The sequence below is a fragment of the Electrona antarctica genome, assembly GCF_951216825.1.
Source record: "Electrona antarctica genome assembly, chromosome: 11".
In the NCBI taxonomy this organism is placed as follows: Eukaryota; Metazoa; Chordata; class Actinopteri; order Myctophiformes; family Myctophidae; genus Electrona; species Electrona antarctica.
This window is the reverse complement of record NC_136792.1, coordinates 50,357,747-50,373,469: the sequence shown is the minus strand read 5'-3', so window position 1 is coordinate 50,373,469 and position 15,723 is coordinate 50,357,747. Positions and strand designations below refer to the sequence as shown.

Below are 15,723 nucleotides of genomic sequence, written 5' to 3'. Positions count from 1 at the left end.
ATGTCATGATTCCTATTTCCCAAAATCGGCCCCATCAAGAGTTTAAGACCGTTATGGGAAATGATATTATTATTAAGCATTGGAACACACATTTTTATTTCACTTTTAAAATGTCCATTCATTTCACTTTTCATATTCTCATCTTAAATATGTGGCCAGAGCCCCCTATGTGTCTTCCGTCAAATTGCAGATGGACAGAGAGAGACTCTTCCGGACTCCTCTCAAATCTCACGAGAGTTTGTTGCTGGGATAAAGAAAGGTCGATAACAAAGTAGATTTTCTCCTGATTTGTCTCGCTAAAAGAAGCCAATTTGGTATGAATATCTTGGAAATATTGTGTGCCTTGTGATGATTGGGTCCAGTATTTATTAGTATATTATTAGTATATTATTATTATTAGTTCAGTGACCATGGAGTTAAGGAATGGTTCATAAGCTGTGTTCACGTTCACTCTCCCATTGGAAATGAATAAACTCCAACATTCTTCCCGTCTCCTAATAATGTGTCCGCCCACCTCACGGCTCACGCAGATATAGGGAAGTAAAGCAAAGCTCCGCCCCCCCGCTATTCATGTCAGTGGAAGTTGCTCATTGGCGTTTTGAAGCACCCTGAAGGACCGTCTACTTCCGCCTTTTTTCGATTTGGGCACCAAAATTTGGTGCCCAAAATGCGGAAGTGCAAACGTGCTCAACGTTAAAGCCCAGCTGCACAGGTTTTCCTCGTCATACTTCCACGGGTCCGCCTGCAGTCCCTCCTCTTACCGCTAGGGCCCAGTGCTTCAACGTTGGAAAGCCTCACTGGCCCCTTGGTTAAAATGGATAGGAGGAGGAGAGCGAGGAGAGGACGGTGCATCACCTCCGCCGTGGCAACCAAACATTCTTTCATTCTAGCCAGTGTGACGACTAAAAGGCAGAGTGAGGAAACGGAACAGACTTGGATTGTTTTACACCACAAAAAAAAAAATCACATTTTGACAAAGTAGCTAAACGTTTAGTGTGTGTGTGTGTACGTGCGTCTTAGTTTAGTGTGTGTGTGTGTACGTGCATCTCAGTTTAGTATGTGTGTGTGTACGTGCGTCTCAGTTTAGTATGTGTGTGTGTGTGTACTTGCGTCTCAGTTTAGTTTGTGTGTGTGTGTACGTGCGTCTCAGTTTAGTATGTGTGTGTGTGTGTACGTGCGTCTCAGTTTAGTTTGTGTGTGTACGTGCGTCTCAGTTTAGTGTGTGTGTGTGTGTGTGTGTGTGTGTGTGTGTGTGTGCGCGCGCGTCTCAGTTTAGGGGTAGTGCGCTGTCTGTGCGTGAAGTTGGAAGGTTGTACAACCCACTTCCTCCTCTCATTGTTTCTGCACAGCCTTAAATATGTCCCAACCTTTCACTTTGGACCGGGCTAACGGAAGTAGACAGGACAATGGCGTAGCGGCTGGAATGAGGTGGAGCCTCTGGGTTTCCACTCGCCCCAGACCAGAGTAATCTAGTAAGAGAGTGGCGCCACTAGCGCTGACTCCCATTGTAACAATGGAATGCGGAAGTGCTCATTCTATCTCAATGGGATAGTTCCAGCCATAGGAGCAATGTTAGGAACTATAGCCCATAGGCCCCCGCTTTGCGGCGAGATCAAAGCGTGTCGCTACTCTCCTACTCTACACTCTGCCCCAGACCACACACCGCACCGCGGAGAGTGGAGCCGACCACGTGATTTTCAAAAGATCTGAATCGGGGGGGATTATTATATATATTTTTAAAATTAATATTGTGATTTTTTTTTTTAGCTGCGCGTCCTGTTGTAAAAAAAATGATATTTCTGCTCTGTATAACCCTACAATGTGTACCGTTGCTTCTCCAATAAATCTCATTTGACCAAAAAGAAAAGAAAATAGAATATTTCCAGATAGGGTCTGTGGCCCAAATAGAACAGTACATATATATTTACATATATATTTGACATGGACAAGTTTGAGAACCACATACTGCTTTATGGTTCTTTCTTAACTCGTTAAGACCTGAGACCAGATTCTACAAATGTCTTCTAAATCATGACGGGTTTCTGAATAACCCTATGTTTCTATGTCGGTTGTTGTCAAACTATTTCATGTCAAGGACCACAAAAATCATATGTAATTGGCCGTTGACCACCATCTGCAAATATGTTGTTCCAGGGACCTCCCAGAAGCAAAGATATGAGTTAAAAAAATATGTTCAAGGATTTGCACACGATTTTTCAAAAATAGCAGATCTACAAGCTCGTTGGTGGGAAATGATGAGCTTGTAGATGTGCAATTCTTCAAGAGCTGTAGTTTAAAATAATGGTTAACACCCTGAGCGGCAAGGACGACGTTCTCCGCCCTATCAATTAGCAACGCCCAGCACTCAGGACAGAGATTGATCAAAAGGACGGAGATTAGCTCCACAGACTGGGAGCGCCTGTTGCGCAACATTCAATGTTATTTTCCGGTGGGACGTCATCGAAAATGTCCCCCCCCCCATTTTAGCCGACGAGATGGAAAATCTTAAAACGTGAATAACTCTTGATCTAAATCATTCCGTCCAATTCTAAGAAAAGATTATGTGTTAGACGGCCCATCGCGGTCCCGTCACTAGTCGTGTTAGAATTAATCATACCTCCCGTTGTTGTCGATCGCATCAAGAGTGTTTTGGCTACATCTAGCTGCTTCAGCCACATCCGGGATAACATCCGGTCCGTCGCTAAATGTGCTCCGCTGCTATAAATCGCTGGGCGCTATGACTTAATGGATTAAATAACCCCGGGCGTTCGGGGTGTTAATCCCCGAATAGGGAAACCCTTTTGGTGTTTTAACTAAGCATTATGTTATACTTTAGCTATTGAAAAATAGCAGATCTACAAGCTCATAGAGCGCCACTGGCACGCTACGAGCTTGTAGGTCTGCTATTTTTGAAAAATCGTGAAAATGCGGCACAAATCTTTGAATATATATTCTTTCAGAAGATTTTTTTTTTATTTCGATGTTAGGTCTAAATGGGTTAAAGTGGTTAAAAGCTAAAGGTGACACGGATGCGTTCCAGGTCTTAAATATCGTGAGCTATTGCCAACGTTACCTTTACAAGGCGGTCTCCGGCGTCTCCACGCGCCGGGAAACCGATAATGAAAGTAAGACGGGAGAATTAACATTTTTGTGTCATGCTGTGACCCACCCCCCCCCCCCCTCCCCCATCAGGACCGGGTGTACGTGCAGCAGAACAACGTGGAGAACGTGTACAACCTGGGCCTGATCATCTACAGGGACCAGGTGGTCCGCTACGGCTGCATCAGAGACCACCTGCGCACCACGCTGCTGGACATGATCTCACGGGAGAGGAAGGGCGAGGTGGTGGACAGGTAGGCTGGCCCCTCGACCGTGTTTTTAAAGCCATTTCGACCCATTTTAGGCGGGAACCCCTTTTTGTGTTTTAAACAAAAATAGCAGATCTACAAGCTCATAGCGTGCCACCGAGTGGCGCGCTACGAGCTTGTAGGTCTGCTATTTTTGAAAAGTCGTGAAAATGTGCCTCAAATCTTTGAATATATATATTCTTTCAGAGTTTCAGTTTTTAACTCAAATATTTGATTCTGGGGAGGTCCCTGGAACAACATATTTTCAGATGGGGGGGGGGGGTCGGCGGCATATTACATATAATTTTTGGGGTTCTTGACATGAAATATTGAGAACCACTGATATAGAAACATGAGGTTTTTAAGAAAAAAATACATTTTAAAGAGACCTAAATGGCCGTAAAGCTGTAGAATTAGAAGAGGGTTGAAAAGAAAACACTGGGCGGTGTGACAGCGAGGTCTCGCGCCACTGTGAAATGTCTGCGGCCATGCTGGCCACAGACATTTTGATATCACGTTATCCTTAGAAGTTCTAGGATAACGTGGTTCTATAGGCTAGAACCAGCTCCTCTACCTGCTTGGTTCAGGATCAGAATGTTGATCCAAGCTTATAGAGCGCCGAAGTCCTGACGTCACTATGGAGAATAACATGGGGTCCTCTTAAAATCGTCTCCTATAAGCATTGTGGTCCAAAAATAACTGTCTCTGCGTTGTCGGGGAAGTGTGTCTGTATCGTTTACGACCCCCCAAATTATTTTCAAAATATTTGAAATATCTGAATGGATAATGGAAATGAAGAGTTGACATATAGTACACATAGTACATGCATATAGTACATGCATACACCTTCCCTAATGATTATATCTGGTTTCAGTATTTATTTATGGCGTATTGTCTCTATTATTAAGGTTATTGTAGCAGTCAATTTATATTGGGGGTCTGGAGGGGGCGGGGCGGGGGTCCCGAGACATTGCCAACGCATTTCCGGGGGTCCCCGGCCAAAAACGTTGAGAACCCCTGGTTTATATATGATATGATTCTGTCTAGTAGGCATGTAACGATACACTCTATTCACGATTCGATATGTATCACGATATGAGGTTGAGAAATGACCGAGCTTTTTTTTCCCACAATTTTTATTTAACTACATTGCAAAAGTAGCATTACTTTTCATGTACAATTACTTAAACATGTTTTCTTGTTTAAAACCTAGCTAGAGTTTAAATGTAAAAACAAATCTTTCTTTGATGGCATCTTGGGATAGATCTATTTGACAGTGCAGAAACATAATTGCCTTCCTTGATGTATTAATGAGAATCAACATCACCTGGGCACAGTCAGACACACACAGCTCCTCTCTACAGTGCTGTACTACTGAAAGTGCCTGTCTCATTTCTCTCCAAAAGCACTTGCATATGATGGAATAAGATTAAAACTCACATTTCACACACACCATAATTCACTAGCCCCCCTTAAAAAAAAGAAAAAGAAAAAAAAGAAAATCGATTTTAATTTTTATTAAATTGATTCATATCGTCGGGATTAAATCAATATACGATATATTGGCACATGCCTAATTCTGTCACATGACTGTTTGTATTGTATTGTTTGAGCTTGTATCCTTGTATTGGACCAGATTGTATCCCTGGTCCCTGGCAATCCTAAAATAACTTCTGGGCCGCAGCTTTATCATCGCCATTATCATCAATCGCGCTTTTGTCATTGTTGTATTCCTGCTAATTGGTGCAGTTTGTCTTTGTGTCCACCAGGGGCGCCATCAGGAACGCCTGCCAGATGTTGATGATCCTCGGCCTGGAAGGGAGGTCGGTTTATGAAGAGGACTTTGAGGCTCCGTTCCTGGAGATGTCGGCCGAGTTCTTCCAGGTCTGTGGCTGAACCTCCTGCTCTCCTGAACCTGAGTGCTCTGAGAATCTGTTTTTACAACGCTGGCTTTAATTGGGAGCGTACCTATGTTCCCCAGGTTCTATGTTCCCCACCATGCAAAAAAGGTTCTTTGTTCCCACTTAGAATAAACCTAAACCAGAAACCTAACCTAGTAATATTAGTAATTCTAGTAAGACTAAACGACTAAAGACTAAACAACTTAGTGTTACTTTTAGTAAATTCTGATTTGATTTTGAACAATCCATTGAACTTTAGGCCTGCCTAGGCTACTTAAACTATCTAGTCTTAGCCAACTAAAAATTAACACTGGCATAAAATAAACTAAAACATAATTGCTCAGACTCTTCAACAAAGATGGCAAAAACAAACATTCTTTGTTCTGTACTTATACATACAATTGTATAGTACAAAACACTGAAGTCCTTAAACCAGAAACCTAACGCTAACCCTAAACCTGAGGTAAGTGGGGAACATAGAACCTGGGGAACATAGGGATTTAGACCTGAGGCCGATTTTAAAAAAAAAAGAAAAAAGAAAAAGGCTTCTAAATGTTTTTTCTATGCCAGTGGCTATCAAACTATTTCATGTCAAGGACCCCAAAATATATATGTAATTGGCCGCGGACCCCTCCTTCGGCTCTGTGGCGTGTGGATCTCGAGAGGAGGCAAGCTTTCCTCGAGATTCCTTGCGAAGCGTAGCGGAAGCTTAATTGCCAAGCTTCTGCGTGCGTCACAGAAGGGGACATTCGGTACAGGCCAATCAGAGGCTAATGTAAACGTTTGTTTTCTCATGACAATAAAGATCCCTTGGATTGAATTGATATAAGTCCCGGAAAAGACTGCGCTGTGATTGGCCAATAGTCACTTGAGCAGCATGCATTCTGCACTTCCGCTTGACTTTCCGCCTTCCGCTGGAGACTCATCACTCCTGAACTGCAGCGGCCTTTTTTTAACCCATTCTGGGCGGGAACCCCTTTTGGTTTTAGCATAATGTTATGCTTTAGCTATTGAAAAATAGCAGATCTACAAGCTCATAGCGCGCCACCGAGTGGCGCGCTACGAGCTTGTAGGTCTGCTATTTTTGAAAAATCGAAGAACGACTGACATAGAAACATAGCTTTTTCAGAAAACTGTCAGCGTGTAGAAATGGGTTAATTATGTAAATGTACTTGGTCTCTCTCTCTGGCAGATGGAGAGCCAGAAGTTCCTGGGCGAGAACAGCGCCAGCGTGTACATCAAGAAGGTGGAGGCTCGCATCAAGGAGGAGATGGAGCGGGTGGTGCACTGCCTGGACCTGACCACGGAGGAGCCCATCGTGAAGGTGGTGGAGCGCCAGCTCATCTCCAAGCACATGAAGACCATCGTGGACATGGAGAACTCTGGCCTGGTGCACATGCTCAAGAACGGCAAGACGGAAGGTCGGTCGGCCACCGCCCCGCTTCAATTTACAATTTAAAATGTTGAATGAATGAAATGTTATCTAAGTTACAAAAGTTGAGCCTTTCCATACGCCTGTAAGGTCGTTGTGGCTAGGGCAAGTGCTACGGGCTAAGATAGAGTCTGAAGAGGTGGGTTTTCAGTAGGGATGGAGCTCGATAACTGATACCCGATAAAATCCGATAACAAGCTTATTGAGTACCCGTTATCTTATCAAGCCTGTTATCGAGCACAGCGGCCCATTAAACGTCATGTTCAAACAATCAAGACAAGAGGCGATCAAGAAATAAATGTAATCATCCATGCTGGCACAAACATGTCGGTCAAAAGTGCATTGATACCTGTCAACCAGCGCTGCCATCGTAAACAAAATAACACTTAAGTTTAACAGTTTCTTTAATATTTTATTGGTAAAAAAGTCAATTGCCTGTTAGAAATGTACTGTACTTGAAGGCCTAGTAAAAGATACTGGTTCTGTTCAGAATGTATTGTCTCCCGTCCTTCCACAAAATGATAGAAAAAGCTGGATAGTGGGCTTGATAAGAACCCGGCTCGATAAGCCTGATCGAACAGGTGCTCGTTATCAATACAAATTAACGAGCTCCATCCCTAGTGTTCAGACTACGGCGGAAGATTGGGAGTGAGTCTGCAGTTCTGATTGCAAGTGTTGGCCCAGCGTTTTTAGTGAAGGTATTTCCAGATTCCCTGCGTTGGCTGATCTGAGTGCGCGTGGGAGGGTTTATAGGGTTCAATCAGACTTGCAAGATATGGAGGTGCCATATCTTTGGTTGCTTTAAATGCCAACTTCAGAGTTTTGCGGGTATTGACCGCAAAACTGTAGAGTGATGTAAATATGTTTTCATTTTCAATTTAATCCATTTTGACCTGAGATCAGATTCTAAAAATGTCTTCTACATCCTGACAGTTTTCTGAAAAAGCTATGTTTCTATGTCAGTGGTTCTTCGATTTTTGTTGAAGCTTGTATATCTGCTATTTTTCAATAGCTAAATCATAACATAATGCTAACACCAAAAGGGGTTCCCGCCCAGAATGGGTTAATGGGCCCCGCGACACAGCGGTGGTCTTTTAGATTGGTCCCAGCCAGGGACATTTTATGAGTCCTACTTCAACGACGTTAGAGTACAGTACCGAGTACAGTATTGCATCCCAGGACCCCCGGAGGGTGACCAATATGGAGTCTATGGATGCAGGCTATACGCATCACTGACTGCCTACCGCCAGCAGGCGACTATAGGAAAACGCGGAAGTGAAACTACTGCCACCTGAAGCGAAAACAAAGTGAAACTGAGCTATACAACAACTTTCGCTTTATGATTACTTACGTGACCGGTTCACTGAGGTTAGGTTAATAATAGGGTTAGTAGTCGGACAACGTGCCTCTGTTGCTGTCAAAACTTACCGGGAAATAAACTTAAATCATGAGATTTTATTTTGCTTTTATATATATTCCATGAGTACGTAACGCAACTCACCCACCATGATGGACACTGCTCAATGGTAGTCATGAGTTTCTAACGCATGTGTGTTTGTGTCCGCGTGCGTGCGTGCGTGCGTGTGTGTGTGTCCGTGCGTGCGTGTCGGCGCGCGCGTGTGTGTGTGTGCTCTCTCTCTCTCTCTTTCTCAGACCTGGCGTGCATGTACAAGCTGTTCAGCAGAGTGCCCAACGGCCTGAAGACCATGTGTGAGTGTATGAGTTCCTACCTGAGGGAACAGGGCAAGGCTCTGGTGTCAGAGGAGGGAGAGGGCAAGAACCCTGTGGACTACATCCAGGTTATTATTATTATTATTATTATTATTATGAGCTCCTACCTACCTCTTATCTGCTGTCAATGTAAAGCTATGTTTCTATGTCAAGTCGTTCTTCGATTTTTCAAAAATAGCAGACCTACAAGCTCGTAGCGCGCCACTCGGTGGCGCGCTACGAGCTTGTAGATCTGCTATTTTTCAATAGCTAAAGCATAACATGATGCTAACACCAAAAGGGGTTCCCGCCCAAAATGGGTATATGCATGGCGTCTACTCTTCAACTGCCACTAGACAGACAGATTATACACTACAGGAAAGTCAACATCCGCCCATTTGTATGCACGACGGTTAAATGCGTTGTACCGTCGTGCGTTTTGTCCGTCTTGGCGCCACGCTTGAACTAGGAGGAGGAGATCAAAGGAAACATAACTAAGAGTTTGTGTGAGTCGGTAAGGACTCTTGTCCTGTTGTCGGAGAGAAAACAGTTTATTTTTTTAACCAACACAAACGTAAAGGGTTTTTGATAGCATTGATTTTTGACAACAAAAAAAAAGAAAAACCTAAGACTATATTGGGGAGGGAGTAGGTGTAAAATGTTTTAATTATAATTGGCTACTCAAAAACAAAAAGGGAAAAAAAAGATTACATAGTCATATTTGTCAGGTGAAACAAACACTGTCTCTTTCTTTCCTGCTCATAACATTAGCCAGTGTTATCAGACACTCCGCTGCGGTGTGTGTATATGAGTGTCATAGCTTGGGAGGCAGGCAATCATCGCTACTACGCCATTGGCTGGCATGTGTTTCAGAGTATGGGTCAGACTCCCATTGGCTTAGGCGGCATGGGGTGGGACTCCCAGTGATGATTTCGTCGCTCCATTGATGACTAGGTCGCTTACACTTCATGAGCTTTCATTAGTCAGGTTTCACCTGACAAAGAAACATGCATGCATAATGGAGGTGTAAATGGGAATAGAACTTTGTAAAGATAGTAGTCACAACTCACAAGTTCATGAGCATGCTTTTTTCTTGGCATCCCCTGAATCTTCCCTCTCCCTCCCTCCCCGTCTCTCTCCTGCTCTCTCTGTCCGTTGGTTGTCTTTCTCCCGTCCTCCACAAACATGTCCTCTCTGTCCGTTGGTTGTCTTTCTCCCGTCCTCCCCGTCTCTCTCCTGCTCTCTCTGTCCGTTGGTTGTCTTTCTCCCGTCCTCCCCGTCTCTCTCCTGCTCTCTCTGTCCGTTGGTTGTCTTTCTCCCGTCCTCCCCGTCTCGCTCCTGCTCTCTCTGTCCGTTCCTTGTCTTTCTCCCTCCCTCCCCGTCTCTCTCTGTCCGTTCCTTGTCTTTCTCCCTCCCTCCCCGTCTCTCTCTGTCCGTTCCTTGTCTTTCTCCCGTCCTCCACAAACACTCTGTCCTTTGGTTGTCTTTCTCCCGTCCTCCCCGTCTCTCTCCTGCTCTCTCTGTCCGTTGGTTGTCTTTCTCCCGTCCTCCCCGTCTCTCTCCTGCTCTCTCTGTCCTTTGGTTGTCTTTCTCCCGTCCTCCACAAACACTCTGTCCTTTGGTTGTCTTTCTCCCGTCCTCCCCGTCTCTCTCCTGCTCTCTCTGTCCGTTGGTTGTCTTTCTCCTGTCCTCCACTAACACTCTGTCCGTTGGTTGTCTTTCTCCTGTCCTCCACTAACACTCTGTCCGTTCCTTGTCTCTCTCCTGTCCTCCACTAACACTCTGTCCCTTCCTTGTCTTTCTCCTGTCCTCCACTAACACTCTGTCCGTTGATTGTCTTTCTCCCGTCCTCCACAAACAGGGCCTCCTGGACCTGAAGATCCGCTTCGACCGGTTCCTCCTGGAGTCCTTCGCCAACGACCGCCTCTTCAAGCAGACCATCGCCGGCGACTTCGAGTACTTCCTGAACCTCAACTCGCGCTCGCCCGAGTACCTCTCCCTGTTCATCGACGACAAGCTGAAGAAGGGAGTCAAAGGGGTGAGTAGTACCTCGCCCTGTTCATATAGACGACAAGCTAGTCTTGCGTCACCAGACTGTTGCCTCTCGCAATTTCCAAATGCTTCCATCATACAGTCTGGAGCAACGGAAGTTCTATCATGAGTAACATATAAAGCGGAAGTGGAGCCTCCTCCCCACTTCCGTTTCGTCTGTACAGTCGCGCAAATTTATCCTAATGTAAATAGAAATCATCTAAGCATATGTAGCGTGTTGCTTAGCAGAAAAGGAAATAAAAAAAATAAGCTCTAAAGATATTTTAAAACATATTTTCGTGAAACGGAAATGCCAGCCTGGTCACAACACAACCTAAGGCAGAGAGAAAAGCCTGGTCACAACCTAAGACGGAGAGAAAAGCCTGGTCACAACCTAAGATAGAGAGAAAAGCCTGGTCACAACCTAAGATAGAGAGAAAAGCCTGGTCACAACCTAAGATAGAGAGAAAAGCCTGGCCACAACCTAAGACCGAGAGAAAAGCCTGGTCACAACCTAAGAGAGAGAAAACCCTGGTCACAACCTAAGACAGAGAGAAAAGCCTGGTCACAACCTAAGACAGAGAGAAAAGCCTGGTCACAACCTAATAAAGAGAGAAAAGCCTGGTCACAACCTAAGGCAGAGAGAAAAGCCTGGTCACAACCTAAGGCGGAGAGAAAAGCCTGGTCACAACCTAAGACAGAGAGACAAGCCTGGTCACAACCTAAGACAGAGAGAAAAACCTGTTCACAACCTAAGACAGAGAGAAAAGCCTGGTCACAACCTAAGACAGAGAGAAAAGCCTGGTCACAACCTAAGGCAGAGAGAAAAGCCTGGTCACAACCTAAGATAGAGAGAAAAGCCTGGTCACAACCTAAGATAGAGAGAAAAGCCTGGTCACAACCTAAGACAGAGAGAAAAGCCTGGTCACAACCTAAGATAGAGAGAAAAGCCTGGTCACAACCTAAGACAGAGAAAAGCCTGGTCACAACCTAAGACAGAGAGAAAAGCCTGGTCACAACCTAAGACAGAGAAAAGCCTGGTCACAACCTAAGATAGAGAGAAAAGCCTGGTCACAACCTAAGATAGAGAGAAAAGCCTGGTCACAACCTAAGATAGAGAGAAAAGCCTGGTCACAACCTAAGATAGAGAGAAAAGCCTGGTCACAACCTAAGATAGAGAGAAAAGCCTGGTCACAACCTAAGACAGAGAAAAGCCTGGTCACAACCTAAGACAGAGAAAAGCCTGGTCACAACCTAAGGCAGAGAGTAAAGCCTGGTCACAAAGGTAGAGAGAAAAGCCTGGTCACAACCTAAGATAGAGAGAAAAGCCTGGTCACAACCTAAGACAGAGAAAAGCCTGGTCACAACCCAAGACAGAGAGAAAAGCCTGGTCACAACCCAAGACAGAGAGAAAAGCCTGGTCACAACCTAAGACAGAGAGAAAAGCCTGGTCACAACCTAAGGCAGAGAGAAAAGCCTGGTCACAACCTAAGGCAGAGAGAAAAGCCTGGTCACAACCTAAGACAGAGAGAAAAGCCTGGTCACAACCTAAGGCAGAGAGAAAAGCCTGGTCACAACCTAAGGCAGAGAGAAAAGCCTGGTCACAACCTAAGGCAGAGAGAAAAGCCTGGTCACAACCTAAGACAGAGAAAAGCCTGGTCACAACCTAAGACAGAGAGAAAAGCCTGGTCACAACCTAAGACAGAGAAAAGCCTGGTCACAACCTAGGACAGAGTAAAGCCTGGTCACAACCTAAGAGAGAGAAAAGCCTGGTCACAACCTAAGACAGAGAGAAAAGCCTGGTCACAACCTAAGACAGAGAAAAGCCTGGTCACAACCTAAGGCAGAGAGAAAAGCCTGGTCACAACCTAAGACAGAGAAAAGCCTGGTCACAACCTAAGACAGAGAGAAAAGCCTGGTCACAACCTAAGACAGAGAAAAGCCTGGTCACAACCTAAGACAGAGTAAAGCCTGGTCACAACCTAAGACAGAGAGAAAAGCCTGGTCACAACCTAAGACAGAGAAAAGCCTGGTCACAACCTAAGACAGAGAGAAAAGCCTGGTCACAACCTAAGACAGAGAGAAAAGCCTGGTCACAACCTAAGACAGAGAGAAAAGCCTGGCCGCAACCTAAGACAGAGTAAAGCCTGGTCACAACCTAAGACAGAGAGAAAAGCCTGGTCACAACCTAAGACAGAGAAAAGCCTGGTCACAACCTAAGACAGAGAGAAAAGCCTGGTCACAACCTAAGACAGAGAAAAGCCTGGTCACAACCTAAGACAGAGTAAAGCCTGGTCACAACCTAAGAGAGAGAAAAGCCTGGTCACAACCTAAGACAGAGAGAAAAGCCTGGTCACAACCTAAGACAGAGAAAAGCCTGGTCACAACCTAAGGCAGAGAGAAAAGCCTGGTCACAACCTAAGACAGAGAAAAGCCTGGTCACAACCTAAGACAGAGAGAAAACCCTGGTCACAACCTAAGACAGAGAAAAGCCTGGTCACAACCTAAGACAGAGAGAAAACCCTGGTCACAACCTAAGACAGAGAAAAGCCTGGTCACAACCTAAGACAGAGAGAAAACCCTGGTCACAACCTAAGACAGAGAAAAGCCTGGTCACAACCTAAGACAGAGTAAAGCCTGGTCACAACCTAAGACAGAGAGAAAAGCCTGGTCACAACCTAAGACAGAGAGAAAAGCCTGGTCACAACCTAAGACAGAGAGAAAAGCCTGGCCACAACCTAAGACAGAGAGAAAAGCCTGGCCGCAACCTAAGACAGAGAGAAAAGCCTGGTCACAACCTAAGCATCAACGTCATTTCCTTGAGCGGTACTTCTGCCAAAATCCTGCAACACCCGCCAAATTCCAGCACTTCCGTTTATGCATACGTTTGCGTAAGTTTGAAGTTAGGCTGGGTTTGTATAGGAAGGGGGCGGGGCAGCTAAAATGAATATGGGGTGTTCACAAAAGCCTGGAAATTACCATTTTTTTGGGGGGGAGGGGGAGTTTATTAGAGAGATGACTTCCGCACACCCGGTTTAATTTAACAGCAGGTGCGTATAGAGCGTCGCAGTCCCGCCTCCTACCCTGGACCAGGAAATGAAACCCAATGCATTATTCTCATAGACATTTCTTATAGTATTTATTTAAAGACGGTTACGCCGCGGACAAAGCCAACTCGAGTCGTGACAACTCATGACAACACAAACAATATTTTGGACGAAACAAATAATTACAAAGAAGAAAAACAACAACAAAAGTGTTGTAACCTGCCGTTTTTTTCTTCTTTCTAATTATTTGTTCGGCCCGAAAAATTGTGTTTGTTGACATGATTTGTCACGACAAGAGTTGGCTTTGTCCGCGGCGTAAACGTCTTTAAATAAATACTTTCTGAAATGTCTATGAGGAAAATGAACGGAGAACCATTTCCTGGTCCAGGGTAGGAGGCGGGACTGCGACGCTCTATAGAGCGTCGCAGTCCCGCCTCCTACCCTGGACCAGGAAATGAAACCCAATGCATTATTCTCATAGACATTTCTTATAGTATTTATTTAAAGACGGTTACGCCGCGGACAAAGCCAACTCGAGTCGTGACAACTCATGACAACACAAACAATATTTTGGACGAAACAAATAATTACAAAGAAGAAAAACAACAACAAAAGTGTTGTAACCTGCCGTTTTTTTCTTCTTTCTAATTATTTGTTCGGCCCGAAAAATTGTGTTTGTTGACATGATTTGTCACGACAAGAGTTGGCTTTGTCCGCGGCGTAAACGTCTTTAAATAAATACTTTCTGAAATGTCTATGAGGAAAATGAACGGAGAACCATTTCCTGGTCCAGGGTAGGAGGCGGGACTGCGACGCTCTATAGAGCGTCGCAGTCCCGCCTCCTACCCTGGACCAGGAAATGAAACCCAATGCATTATTCTCATAGACATTTCTTATAGTATTTATTTAAAGACGGTTACGCCGCGGACAAAGCCAACTCGAGTCGTGACAACTCATGACAACACAAACAATATTTTGGACCAAACAAATAATTAGAAAGAAGAAAAAAACGGCAGGTTACAACACTTTTTTTGTTGTTTTTCTTCTTTGTAATTATTTGTTTGGTCCAAAATATTGTTTGTGTTGTCATGAGTTGTCACGACTCGAGTTGGCTTTGTCCGCGGCGTAACCGTCTTTAAATAAATACTTGAGAATATAATGTCTATGTCTATAATGTCTATGAGAATAATGCATTGGGTTTCATTTCCTGGTCCAGGGTAGGAGGCGGGACTGCGACGCTCTATAGGTCCTGGCAGAGCAGCAAACGTTTTAGAGAAGGAGGAGAGACCCGCACACCGCCACTTGCTGGTTCAAGAGTTTTTATTTAGATAAGAGTCGTAGCAACGTTTTGGCCTTTCGGCCTTCTTCAGGCATAGTTTGAGAATAGGCTGACATTCATTAAATAAGTGAAATATCCCTTCAACGTTGTGGTTTGATGTGTGTGTTCAGCTGACGGAGCAGGAGGTGGAGTCCATCCTGGACAAGGCCATGGTGCTGTTCCGCTTCATGCAGGAGAAGGACGTGTTTGAGAGGTACTACAAGCAGCACCTGGCCCGCAGGCTGCTCACCAACAAGAGTGTCTCGGACGACTCGGAGAAGAACATGATCTCCAAGCTCAAGGTGAGCGGGAACTCTAGCCTAGCATTAGCATGTCTGAGAGGTCATTTTGACCGTTTTTTTTGTTGGGATTTTGAAGTTTTACCCATGAAGCTTTTAGAAGGTTCCCCTTCCATGACCATCATCATCCATCACCATTCTATCATCTCAGAAACATTTTCTAAATATGAATTTAAAAGGGGCATTCCACTCATTTTCAACATTTTACTATGTCATTAATATACCATAGAGCTGTTGTGTGGAAAATTGGAAAATAATAAAAAAGTCCCCCCATTCTGTGTTTCCTAGAACTGTAATTATGAAAAAAATCATTAACATGGTGAAACACATCTTGATGACATCATCAAGATGTGTTTCACCATGTTAATGATTTTTTTCAGACCTCTAGTTCTAGGAAACACAGAATGGGGGGGACTTTATTATTAACAGCTCTATGGTATATTAATGACATAGTAAAATGTTGAAAATGAGTGGAATGCCCCTTTAAGCACATGCTACTTGTGTCTCATTTTACTTCAGTCATGCTAGTGCTAGTGGGAGCGGTACCGTTTTTCCAGTTTCTAATCTGGTCGGCAGCGGAAAGAACTTGACGCTTCTTACAAAAAAAGTCTACACAATTAGAGAATGTAGAATAATTG

The 15,723-nt window shown here is 44.5% G+C and overlaps 1 protein-coding gene across 1 annotated transcript in view; it reads left to right on the top strand.

The window, feature by feature from the left end:
- LOC306932832 (cullin-3-like) overlaps window positions 1–15,723 on the top strand; it is a 40,358-nt gene that overhangs the window by 12,391 nt on the left and 12,244 nt on the right. Inside the window, exons 4-9 of the mRNA XM_079514772.1 lie at window positions 3,193–3,353; window positions 5,117–5,231; window positions 6,441–6,669; window positions 8,334–8,479; window positions 10,252–10,428; window positions 14,918–15,088. Coding sequence (XP_079370898.1) covers window positions 3,193–3,353; window positions 5,117–5,231; window positions 6,441–6,669; window positions 8,334–8,479; window positions 10,252–10,428; window positions 14,918–15,088 — 999 coding nt within the window. The remainder of the gene's footprint in view (window positions 1–3,192; window positions 3,354–5,116; window positions 5,232–6,440; window positions 6,670–8,333; window positions 8,480–10,251; window positions 10,429–14,917; window positions 15,089–15,723) is intronic.